This window comes from Colletotrichum chrysophilum (genome assembly GCF_026319265.1).
Source record: "Colletotrichum chrysophilum strain AFK26 chromosome Unknown scaffold_169, whole genome shotgun sequence".
In the NCBI taxonomy this organism is placed as follows: domain Eukaryota; kingdom Fungi; phylum Ascomycota; class Sordariomycetes; order Glomerellales; family Glomerellaceae; genus Colletotrichum; species Colletotrichum chrysophilum.
In genome coordinates, this window is record NW_026517456.1 from 1 (window position 1) to 12,278 (window position 12,278).

General features: G+C 53.8%; 3 protein-coding genes across 3 annotated transcripts; 2 read left to right on the top strand and 1 right to left on the bottom strand.

Annotated features, from left to right (window-relative positions):
* Positions 1–526: 526 nt before the first annotated feature.
* Positions 527–3,050, top strand: COL26b_012251 (uncharacterized protein; the record flags this gene model as incomplete). Its single annotated transcript, XM_053184896.1, has 11 exons — positions 527–776; positions 831–960; positions 1,022–1,042; positions 1,096–1,135; positions 1,192–1,259; positions 1,396–1,571; positions 1,627–1,757; positions 1,808–1,951; positions 1,976–2,143; positions 2,205–2,864; positions 2,928–3,050. 11 exons carry the CDS (start codon positions 527–529, stop codon positions 3,048–3,050), a joined length of 1,911 nt encoding a protein of 636 aa, XP_053031135.1.
* A 2,700-nt stretch (positions 3,051–5,750) lies between these two features.
* COL26b_012252 (uncharacterized protein) lies at positions 5,751–6,513 on the top strand (the record flags this gene model as incomplete). Its single annotated transcript, XM_053184897.1, has 2 exons — positions 5,751–6,112; positions 6,168–6,513. 2 exons carry the CDS (start codon positions 5,751–5,753, stop codon positions 6,511–6,513), a joined length of 708 nt encoding a protein of 235 aa, XP_053031136.1.
* Positions 6,514–7,284: 771 nt separating this feature from the next.
* On the bottom strand, positions 7,285–8,912 carry COL26b_012253 (uncharacterized protein; the record flags this gene model as incomplete). Its single annotated transcript, XM_053184898.1, has 4 exons — positions 7,285–7,863; positions 7,925–8,169; positions 8,241–8,726; positions 8,816–8,912. The coding sequence occupies 4 exons, from the start codon at positions 8,910–8,912 to the stop codon at positions 7,285–7,287; spliced, it is 1,407 nt and encodes a 468-aa protein (XP_053031137.1).
* Between the last annotated feature and the right edge of the window lie 3,366 nt (positions 8,913–12,278).

Here is a 12,278-nt window from a genome sequence, read left to right on the forward strand (position 1 = left end):
AATAAATGGTGTCGGTCTGGCCAGCCGTCGCTGTGTGCCCCGTCCAAGCTCCGGTTTCTAGACGCAGGTCATTGTGCAACCCTGGCAGCGAAGCGAAAATGGCATGGCGGAGGGGGCAAGAGGGATGGGGAGGCGCGTCATCAATTGCCGTAATTACTCCGTCTGTTTCGAACGGAGACTGACGATGCCGCCACCACGCGAATCATGATCAACGGGTCTTCATAGCGAAACAGGGTAATGCTCCTTGGCCGTGATACGCTCCGAAAGCTACAACGTTGCAGGCTCTGCGGTCCGAAGCAAAACGGTGGCTTAGCGTCTACGACGATCTACTAGTCAGTGTAAGTCGGTGAGTTGCATTGTCTGTCTCGGTAGAGACAATGGGGGCCAGGATATGGGGCATGACCCTCCGCGGGGGCCGCGGTGCCTGCGGGCTTTTACTTATTGACCCAGAGCCCAAACAGAGGGCCCTCCCCGACTCTTGGGTCGCCTTTGGTTGTTTGTTGCTGTTTCCGCATCGAACGCGAAAATGGGGTCCAAAAGTGAACAGCTTGAGCTGACGCAAGTTGGTTTGTTGAAGAGAGAAAGCGGCAAGAAGTCCAAAGCATTCTGGGTTTCTGGCCTAGCAGCACTATGCCTCTTCGTGCTCGCCGGGTTTTGGCGTGGTGATAGCCCACACCATGCGCTGCTCGGCGTCTGGAACCGCCTGTCCTCCCACAAGTCAGACAGACTCACCCGCAAGTACACCATTCAATCGGGAGTTAGATGGATGAATCAAGGTATGCCATCCTATGGTTGAGAGACTTCCTAAATACACCGCTAATGAGACCAAGATGGCGGTCGCTGGAGAGTCATGTTCGTGTGCAACGGCCAGTCGCCCTGCCCCACGCTGCACGCAGAGGAGGGCGACCTCGTAGAGTTGACTGTAAAGAGCGACGTCTATGCGCAGTCATCAATTCACTGGTATTCCTTCCACATTCAAAGTGTCAATTGACCGTTTCAATGTTTTCTAACTCAAATTCAGGTCTGGAATTGGACACAAAGGGTAAGATGTCAACAGCCGACACGTCTGCACGACCAAGTCTAACATCTCCCCAGAACCGGTAGTTGGAACGATGGTACCGCCGGCATTTCGCAGGTTCGCCGCACTTTATCCCTTAGAATTGTTTACAAGACTGACGTTTCTAACATTAGTTCCCCATCTTGCCTCGTGGCAACTTCACCAGCTTGATTGACACCGCCGGCTCCTGGGGCCTGAACTGGTATGCCGAACATACTTCGGCAGCTTCAGCTGATGTATGGCCACCCGTTGACTGACTTCAAGGTGATCCATTTACTTACAAGCCTATAGGGTCTCTACGGCATGGTGTATGTGGCACCGAGTCCATCGCGACCCAGGCCATACCGCCTCATCACCAACGACGAGATTGAGCTGCGTAAGATCATGGAAGCCGAGAAGGAGGCTCACCATTTGGCCATCAAAAACCACCAGCACCGTGACACCGGCTGGAAGATGCTGCGTATGCGAGCTGAAGGTTCCGAATTCTATTGTTATGACTCGATCATTGTCAATGGTGGGTTTCAAATTCCGCGAAGCCGAGGGTACGAGCATCTCGCTAACTTCACCAGGCAAGGGTCGTGTTCACTGCCGTCAGCCGGGTTTCGAGACGCTGAACGGCCACAACCTGGACGAGACTGGTTGCATTCAACCTGCCGGACTGCCGCAAGAGACGTGCACACCTAGCAAGGCTGACTATGAGGTATACATGATGGGTTTAATCGTATTTTTCCCGGATGCTGACAGTCGCAGGTCATTGAGACTGAAGGCCGAGCCTACGTCATGCTGAACTTGATCAACATTGGCTTCGAGCACTCCGTCATGGCGTCTATTGACAGCCACAGAATGATAGTCGTGGCCAACAACGGAGGCTTTGTCATTCCTGAAGAGACGGACGTAAGTTCAACCTCTCTTGGACAGAATGTCAGCAACCATGTTCCTAACGCTTTCAAGGTCGTGTACATTCCCAGTGCAGGCCGTGTCACCGTTTTAGTCAAGTTGGACGCTAAGCCGGGCGACTATGCCCTGCGACTTTCGTCTACAAGTCAAATGCAAAACCTCCAGGGCTACTCAATCCTTCGATACCCCGTAAGCTCACACCCGCTGCAGTAGCTGAGATTGATAGGAGACTAACGTTGCTTTTCCACAGGCAAGCCGGCGTCCTATCTACGGCGAACCCATGGAACTCCCCCAGCCGGAGTCCTTAGATGATGTCTGCGTCCTCCCTGATAGCTCCACAAAGAAGCATTGCAAGACTACTTCCGGCCTCTTCCTCCCTCCCTACCCCGCGTTGCCGCCGCCCAAGGCCAAGAAGTCCCGCCCAGCATCTGCGGACTTCACCTTCCACCTTGCAGCTGGCTCCCAACCTTCTCTGACGGAGCCGCATGTGCCTGAATACTTCCTCAACGAGAGGCCTTGGCAGCTTTTCCGCTCTTCTCTAACTCCTTTACTCTTCCACGAGTTCAACTCAAGCTCAGAGGCTTCCCTTGGAAAGCCGGTCATCGACGGCATTCCCATGGGTAGCGTCGTCGATCTAATCATCGAGAATCAGCTTAATGACACCATCCCGTTGTACAAGCACGCCGATCCTGCATGGCTTCTTGGTGTGAGCTCCAACGCGAAGTTCCCCTACACTAGCATCGAAGAGGCAGTTGCTGCGGACAAGAATATTGCATCCGCCCTGAACCTGGAGGATCCTGGACTAGTCACGGTCCACGACTTGCCGCCCCTGGGATGGAGTGTGCTTCGCTTCAAGGTGACGACCAAGGCCGCGACGATGATTCATGCCGTCAAGCTTAGGTACTTTGCGGTGAGTATTCGCTAATCATGGCTTTCATTCGTGCGCAGAGCAGCTAATAGTGTGTCTCTTCAGCTTGGCATGTCAGCGCCCATCATGGAGGGTATCCTTCCCACAGACCCGGCTAACTATCCGACCTTCGCTGCGAATCAGCCTCACGTCGACTTTGAGCCTAAGAATGATGGTGTTTTTGGGTAATCTCTGTAGTTGAAGACCATAACTGCGCCGACCTCGTACCAGCAGGTTATGCGGAGCTTGAGGCTGTGGCTGAAGGTCTATTCCTGCTTCCTCATCGGATTCCAATGAGGCAAGGAAATATGAAGAAAATCAGCAAGTTTGTAAATAAGTTAAATGATCAAGTATTGTAGTCGTCCATCATAATCTCGGTTAGTCGGCATCATGCGTGGTTATTCTTTCGTCCTATGCGTTCATGACTTTAAAGCATCCGCTCACAGTATGTTGACAGTGAAAGTCTTGTGCTGGATCTCTTATGGGAACTCCCATGGTCTCTTAACTGGGAGGTGTGACATCGTTCCCGTCTTTGCAGCAGCTTTGCATGTTTGATAGCGTGTGGCACCACCCTTCCCATTGCGCATATGAGCTGCAGTGCAAAACAGGACTACCTGAATACGTCACTCAAAGTTAGGCAAGACCAACTTTGAGCGCTGCCGGTCCGGCTCCGTAATTAGAGTGTAAAAACCATTATTGCACCAGTAGAGTGCTCCTTCATCATGTGCCGAGCCCAATAAAATGGCCTCGAATGCATCTGACCCCGGGAGCCTTGCATTAGGCAGAACAGAGGTCGCCCTCAGCTGAATGCGGGTGGTCAGCAGGCATTAAACGCTTCCATACAGCTCCCTCGCTTTTCTATGGCTGCGAGATGATCGGCGACAGAACCATATCAAATGCGCCTCATGTGAAGACAAATCCAGTCCTTCGTTGTTGCAAAGCGATTCTGAAATTCCGTCTACCTACACCGCCAAGAGGCACACAGCAGAGGAAATTGAGGGGTCTCATTGGACCCAATTGCTGCTTTCGCGAAGAGGTCATGTCTTAATGAACGTATTACCGACGTCGCCACTAGGCCAGTTGTCGTGTTGTACATTGCATGCATGGCATCAGTGAGATTTTTTAAAGCCACGAGACCGTACTCTATGAAGGACAGCCGAGACGTTGTCGCAGCTGTGGCAATGGCATTGGCCCCCTATCGCCTGAGGATCATACCCACCACACTCGTATCCCAAACTGTACTCCCAAACTGTACGACGGCCAAGCGAAGCCAACGTTCTTCTCACCAATCAAAACCTCTTGTTGCCACGCTGATAAGTAGGCGCGGGGAATAAAGGCACAGGCTGCCCCCGGCACGTCGCTCAATTAACCTCGAGACACCAACCAACACCGAGGTCCATTGCCATGGAATTGCAGCACATTTCCAACCCCGGCCTGCGGAGAATCAGGCGAAAACCGGTGCCATCTTTACCTTCACCTATAAGTGAAGAATCTAATCCAATCGACATTGCATACGAACCGTTGCTTGACACTCGGGACGAAGATGTAGACAATTCAACAGGATTGCTAAATAGTGATAGGCAGGATGGAAAGGGGGCGCTTCTGGGAGACAATGCCGCACATGAATCGGATTACAGCTCGTTGAAATCCGCACCCAAGACAGACTGGACACCAGTCAGTATCCGCCCCGAGAAGGAGCAGGTTCCTTGGACAATACCTGCGGAAAAGATATTCAATGGGTGGTGGCTTGAGATTTTCTGCTGTTGGCTCAGTATCGCCTCTCTCGCTGCTCTAGTGGTACTTCTCTACGGATTTAACGACCAGCCCTTGCCAGATTGGCCGTCGGGAATCACTGTCAACACAGCTGTCGCATTTATATCAACAGTGGCAAGATCTGCATTCACAGTCCCGGTAGCTGAAGGGCTGTCTCAGTGCAAATGGAACTGGTTCAAGAAGAAACCGCGAGAGTTAAGAGACTTCGATCTATTTGACTCCGCTTCTAGAGGACCATGGGGCTCCTTAAGCCTAACGTTCCGCACGAAAGGATGGTAGGTCGGTCAGTTATATTACATATATAAAGACTTCGGCCCTTCCTTAACAGAGTTGTGAGTGCTGACGACGTCCCAGGCTGATTGGAATTCTCTCGGCGACCTTGCTTATCTCTGCTATCGCTACGTCCACCTTGACTCAATCAGCTATCACATATCCGGAGCGAAACATCACGGGCACAACTCAAGCTCAGGCTGCCGCATACATTCTTGAGACCTTTGTCCAGAAGATTGGTGGAGTTGGACTCCGTGAGATCAAGTCTACCCTCCAAACTTTCTATGCCCATAGCCCTAATTGAGTAGAGGGATTCGAAGGGCGGTTGTCCCGTGCGATGACGCAAGCTATTGCGTCTCCCGTAACGAAAGTCATGGAAGTAACACAGCCGTTTTGTCCGCTCAGCGACTGCACCTGGCCTCGTTTCAGCACGCTCGCTGTGTGCCATAGCATGACCGGTAAGAAGACAATCCATTCGCCCGAGTTAATCAAATCACCGAGTCGGGCGCAGATATCACGACCATCTAATGTTTTTGTTAACTTTTCTTTCCGAAATATGACGTGTCTGATTATTGTTTCACGGCAGATGTTACGGATCGGCTCAAGGTAGTCAACAATGAGGATTCCACAATATCAATGACACTTCCCAATGGGGTTAACATGACAGCCAAATCCAATACTACTCAGCGCGCAATCGTCCAGTCGAAAGAGCCGATATCTGACTACAACCACGACATTCTCTTGTCCAGCATCTTCAATTACTCTATCATTTATTGGGATGCTACCAAAGCCCCTCTTGCAGCCGACGTAGTTTTGCATTGGTGTGTCAATACCTACGACGCAAAAATGTTGGACAACAAGCTTGAAATGTCAAAAACACGGTCGCACACGCAGTGCAAAAAGTCCCTTGAAGCGAATGCCACCGATGTCATCGAGCTGAGATCACCAGCTGAGAACCAGATACGATATGTCATGGACCGGGCCACAGAGTCAAATATCACTGCTGCGTTGAACGACGCAGTAACTGGCGATGGCGTTCCAACGAATCATGCCACGACCGGGAGTGACAGGCTCTTGCATGCCATTGCTGAGACTGAGTTGCTGTACTCCTCTGGCCAAGTAAACGCAAATGCTCAAAACCAGCAAAACGCTTGGTTGACAGCCATTGAAGGTATGGCGCGGAACATCGAGATAGGCCTTTTGAATTTGTAAGCCTACTTCCTCCTGCTGAGCGTTTGGGACTACTGACCCTAATTCGATCAGTCTACTCGAAGAGGGTGGAGTCTTTGCCGAGGGTACTGCGTGGGCCAAACAAACTTACATCAAAGTCCGCTGGGAATGGTTGACCTTCCTGGCTGTTCAGATCTGCCTTTCTGTTGTCATTCTGGTCATGGTCATCTGGGAAACCGCTACGGCCGACGTCGACATCATCAAAAGCTCAACTCTGCCAGCACTGTTCGCTATTAACTCTGAAGAGTTAGCGAATATTGAGCATAGATTCGAGGAGGGAGAACCTTTGGTTGAGAAAGGTCACCAGCAAGTAGTCCCTCGCGGAATCGGCGGACAACTATACAAAACGGGGGGCAAATGGATACTTCGATCAAGATGATCCTTAGCACTTCTTCCTCGGTAGCCTTCTACATTGAGAAGAACTTGAATCATGAGAACTCTTGACTCTCAATGACTGGTTGTATTTCTCGATGACATCATCAGATCAGATGTGTCCCGGAGTTGACCATTGTGACTATCCGTGCTTCCGATGTTCGGATGCGACATAATCGTAGAAGGGCGAAATTGATCACCATGGAATATCGCGATTACCCCGAGAAGACTTGCGTAGCTTGGTAAGAGCAAGAAAAGGCGCAGTCAGCGAGCCTGACTGACACTGCGTCTACCGCCCAACGGTCGAAGAGCCGCATGTTTCCTCTGCCCACCCTCTACCCGCGACATGGCAGAACATTGCCCTTCATAAATCTGCCACCCTCTAGGCGACAAACTTCCGATTCAAGATTGGGCACAGATAAAGTTCATCATCAGCAAGCACCACCCGTGCAGCGTAGGTACTCTACATCAGACCAACGCCGCGAGCGCCACCGGCACCAATATTGGCGTATCCCGGAGTAAAGTTGGCGGCGGCTGTTCACATCTTGCTCACGCTCCATCAGCATGGTACATTTCACAAAGTCAGCCATTAGGCCACATCAGTACAACTGGGAAAAAAAGAAAATTTGTCTTGTCCAGTTATCAACAGAGGTAGTAATGATAATCCCCTCTCCTCGGTGTACCCAGAACGCCATGCCATGCGCATCCAGATAATGTAATCCCCAACAAAATAAAAATCATACAATCCCCGTCATACCCTGAGACCACCCTCGGCACCTTAATCGACGAAGCTCATCCATCCCCACGTGCCCAAACCGCCCGCAAGCACCATAAACGTCAAGATACCCGCGCCCGCCTTGTCCGCCGTCGTGATCGGCTCCTGCTCGATGCGGTCCTTGGAGTTACTTCCCGCATTCACGTCGCCCGCCGAGATACCACCGGTCGAGTTCGTCACAGGCGGCGCGGCGTCGTCAATAAGCAGACTCGACACGGCAGCGAGCACGTTCATAGCCTCGCCGGCGCCGGAGGTCTTGTCGGTGGCCGGGTCGACGAAGACGCCGTCGTTCCAGTAGAAGCCGCACACGCGGCCCGTGGCGCCGCCGGTGCACTGCTTGACGGCGGCGGCGGTGGAGGTCTTGAGGACCGGGTCGATGGTCGGCTTCATGAAGGGCGCGACCTGCGTGACGACGGCGAGCCAGCGGTGCACGTAGCCCTTGAAGGACAGCATGTCGGGCGTGCACTGGCCCTTGCGGCCCTCGCAGGCGAGCTCGTAGGCGGTGTTGTTGGGGAAGAAGTTGATGAAGAGGGACTCGGTCATTTTCTCGATGCGGCCTTTCCAGAGGTCGGAGCCGTTGGTCTGGGGGTTGTGTTAGCATTTTCTTTGTCTATGGACCTCGACAGGTAGTAGGGAAACTTACGTAGTTGTACATAAAGGCGGCGCCCTGGGTCAGGATGGCGGCGTTGTAGGAGAACTGCTGCTTGTTGACGTCGGTGCAGTTGTGCTCGACGTGGCCTCCGTCGTAGACGTTCCAGCTTTCATGGTCAATGTAGTTGACGCTCCAGAGCCAGTCCCAGGTCTCCTCGGCGTACTTTGCGTAGGTCGCGTTGTTGGTGTAGCGGGCGAGGCGGGCGCCGATGTTGAAGAAGCATCCGTTTGCGATGGCTGTGCCTCATGTTAGCATGTCACTCGTCTTCCCAATGTTTTGTGATTGGGCGAAAGGAGGAGAAACGCACTGTTCTTGTAGTTGTATCCGGCGTTGGAAAAGGGCACCTGCCATCTCAGACCGCCGCCGCAGGTGGTGTCGTGACGATCGGGGCTCGCCTGGGTGGTCCAGACGGCCTGCGCGAGGGCCAGCCACTGGGGCTTGTTCTCGGGCGGGTTGGGGAACTTGTTCTCGGCGGCGAGCATGGCGGACATTCCCCAGAAGCCCTGGTCGTCGTTTCCGAGGGAGGCGGTGTGGTTCGGGGGCATGTAGTCGGCGTTGGGGCCGGTCTGGTGCAGCATGCCCTCCATGATGAGGTCGTTGTAGGTCGAGTCGCCGGTGAGCTTCCAGTAGTCGATGTAGGTGCCCATCATGGCGCCGCCCTCCCACCAGTAGTAGTCGCCCTTGTGCTCGGTGGGCGGGCCGGGCAGGATCCCGGGGATCTCGCCGGATTCGTTGCCCTTGTAGAACTTCATCAGGTCGTAGGCGAGGTTTTTGGCGGCGGACTTGATGTTGTCTGGGCCGGGTGTTAGTGGGGTTGGTTTTTTGGGTGAAGGCGTAGTCTTAGTCCGTTTGCACCGGGGATGCGACGGAGACTTCACTCACCTTTGCTGTCGATGCTGTAGACTTGCGCGCTGGCGGCGGGGAGGCTTCCTACGAGGAGAAGCGCCGCCGAGGCGACTGTAGCGAGTGATGTGACCATGGCGATGTGCCGGTCGGGTTTGGGTTAAAAATGGTCAAAAAAGACGCCCAGTCGTGCGGTGATAGTGATGGAAAAAAGGTGGGAATCAGCGGTGCGGTCGATGGGGTGGGCGATTGCAGGTTGTCGGTCGGGTCGTCGAGGTAGCGAACGTGTCGAATTGAAAAAAATAGCGAGCGTTGAGAGTAAAAATTCGTTACAAGCGATTAATCATGACCGACTCTGCCAGAATTATTTTCGTGAATTGAAGGCGCCGCGCGTGTGTTCGTATTAGTCGTCGGGGTTGGTGCCGGCGGCGGCGGTGGTGTATTTTTCTGGGGCGGGTTGGTTGAGGTTTCGCAGCGAACGAGTGACTGTCGCCGACGTTGTTGTTGGTGGTGAATGGTGAACTGGGAATGGAGACGGGAAAAAGCAGGAACAGAATCGAGAAGCCCGGCAGCTGCGCGGGAAAAGGGGGGCACGGGAGTGTATATCTCTTGTTGTGGCAGAAATACCAAGACTTTTTTCTATTGCCAAGGCTTGAAAGAGGACATTGAATGGATACTTTCTCTGGCTGTCTGCAGGTAGGGGCATCTAGGAATACACACACCCATCACAAAAACAGACATGGACACACACCACCACCACACATAACCACAACACAGACCACGGGAAGGCAGGGACGACGGGACAACAGACTCGGGTCAGATCCAGAACGAGCAGGGCAGCACACAGGCAGGATGACGCGGTGAATTTGTGCTGGTGGCCGCCAGCGTCTTGGTATTCTTGGTACGGTCTTGGCCTTCTGGGCATCGGGGCTGTGCAGCAAATGAGAGACGGCGCCGACGTTGGACAGAGGAGTCGCCTTTTCTCGCCAAAGTGCACCCAAGACGAACAGCCGCCCTGCCCTGGATGGATTGCCACGGGGGAACCGGGCTGATTGGGTGCTTCGGTCCTCCGCGACGGATAGGGTCTGGCCACGGCACGTTGCGGACAAGGTTTGGCTCCTCGGGCCTTTGGGGAGTGAGGGCGTCTGCATCTGTCTGTCTGCAGTTGACGGTGTTGAAGATTGATGAGGGCTGAAAGTTACACTCGCAGGCAATACGTAGCTTCAGCCTCAAAGCCTTACATCAGTCAGTGCAGGTGACAGGTAGAGACAACAGACGAACCCAGGGCGCTCTTGAGACGGACGAGAGCGGCTGGGCTGGGAAGAGGAGGCAAGGAGGCAACCACCAGCAGCCAGCAGGTCGGATCACCAAGCCCAGCCATCCCTACCTCTGGAGAGCATTGCCAAGACTCGTCATTCCAGGGCAAATACGCGGGGAGTTTACGACCACGACGGAGGGGGGCTCGGGCTTGTCACGACTCACGGGCTTGACTGGTCAAGACAGGAGTCAATCAAGGAAAGTGGGCAACTCTGCTGCTGCTGCTGCTGCTGCTGCTGCGGTGTTCAGCTCTCGCCTTGACGATCCCATGGTGAAAGGGTGGATGCTGCAAGAGATGGATTCAGGGGTCGATGAGAGCTAAGACTCAGCAGCGCCTTGGCGATGCGATGGCGTCTCAGGGCCATTTGCGACGGGGCGAGTGAGTGGGTTGGAGATGGAGGGCGAGACTCTCAGACGGAGAAAAAGAACTTAAGTCGATAGTGAGTTGCGATGATCGTCCAAAGGGACACCGGGTTCGGGTAGGAAGACCGTTGGGAGAATAAGGTACGGATGCTCAAGGCAAAGAAGAGCAGCAACGATGGAAGGGGCCGGACAAAGCGTGGTCCAGCAGCCCACCGAAGTAACTACCTAATTACCAGACTAAGGTATCTGTACTGTACCTTAAGGTAAGGTTAAGTTGTCGCCTGCATCTGACCTGATTTTAGTAATCCACTGGGCGCTGAAAAGTCAGATACGAAGCGAAGCGACGTCTGATGGCTTACTGCTGCAGATACGGTCGCTGGGAATACGCGCAAAAGAGGCCTTGCTGGCAGAATGCAAAAAAAAAAAAAAAAAAAAACATGGAAGAGGCGAAAGGAAGCAGTCCTCCCTTTTCCCATCCCTCTTGTGCTTGTGCAGGAAAAAGCCAAGGCATTGTGTTGTTTATGTGCGCCAAGCAAAGCGATCGGGACAGCCAAGGCAGATCACACGACGGCAGAGAGCGGCGCGGGGCCACCGGTTGCCGCGGGCGAGGTCTCGTTTGCGATGCCGCTGGTAAAACGCCCGACATTCAACGATCGTTTGGGTTCGGACCCAGACGTCTGGGCAGGGACGGGATTGCGTGAGGCTGGGCATCCCAAGCCTTTTGGCGGTGATGGAAGATGAAATGAAGATGAAGTGAGATGAGAGTGAAAGTCAAGTGAGAAGATGAGCACCTACCTACTTGGGCAGTGAATGTGATTGGCTGTGGAGGTTGGAGCTGGGAGGAAGGAGCGACCCTTCAGTGAAAATCCGGAGGGAAGGTGCAACTCTCCAGCTCTCTCCAGAAGGAAAGACCCGACGAAGGGACCTCCCACTCACCTTCCCCAGCGCTTTCCCTGTGTTCTGGTTCTGGAACACCAACTTTGATCGAAGTACGTACCTGTCATCAACAGCACTGAAAATATATCCACACTGTGCTTGCTCCACTACGATGGAGCAAGCCCAGTGGCCAGCGATGCCAAGACCGACGGGAATTTGGATGGAACGCTCAATTTCCAGCGCCTCAAATAGGGGGCTCGCGGACAGTGACAAAAAGACGTGAACGCACACAGTACGCAGAGCCAATCCGGTGGGGCGTGCCCAAGGGCAGAAAAGAAGCGACCCCCGACGGGCACCGGCAGCGCCAAGACTCCATAAAATTAGCGCACTGCGGAGGGCGACGCGCCCCTGAAGACTGCCCACCTGCGCCCGACACCTCCGGATGCCTTCACTTCCTTTTCTGTCTTTTCTTCCTACCTTATATCACAGCAGGCTCATGACAACTTTCGGTTGCAGATACTGGGCTATGTGCTACAGCAACAGACCCTCTGGAAGACAGAAACAGATCTCACGAGCTTCATACATTGTGACAGATGCTCTTCTGAATCTTGCCCGATGCTCTCGTCGGCAGGGTTCCTCACACTTTACACCCAAGCGCCATCAACCCTGTCCAGCTGATCCTCCCATCTTCCGAGATTGCATGGGCCGACCAACCCGCGGCCAAGATTCGCCAGGCAAGCCCTTCCGTCACGGCGAATTCTTGTCCTCCGAGATTCCGGACATGTCATCGCAAATGCTCCGCTCCACCCGGTGACCGGCCGGACGATTGACACGACGCTGGCGACGCTGCAGGGCCAGAGACCAAGTCAAACCGCCCTTCAACGCCTTACAGTTCAAGCCGCAGAGTCGATGACAATGACCGAAGACGATGACGAGCAAGTGCTGC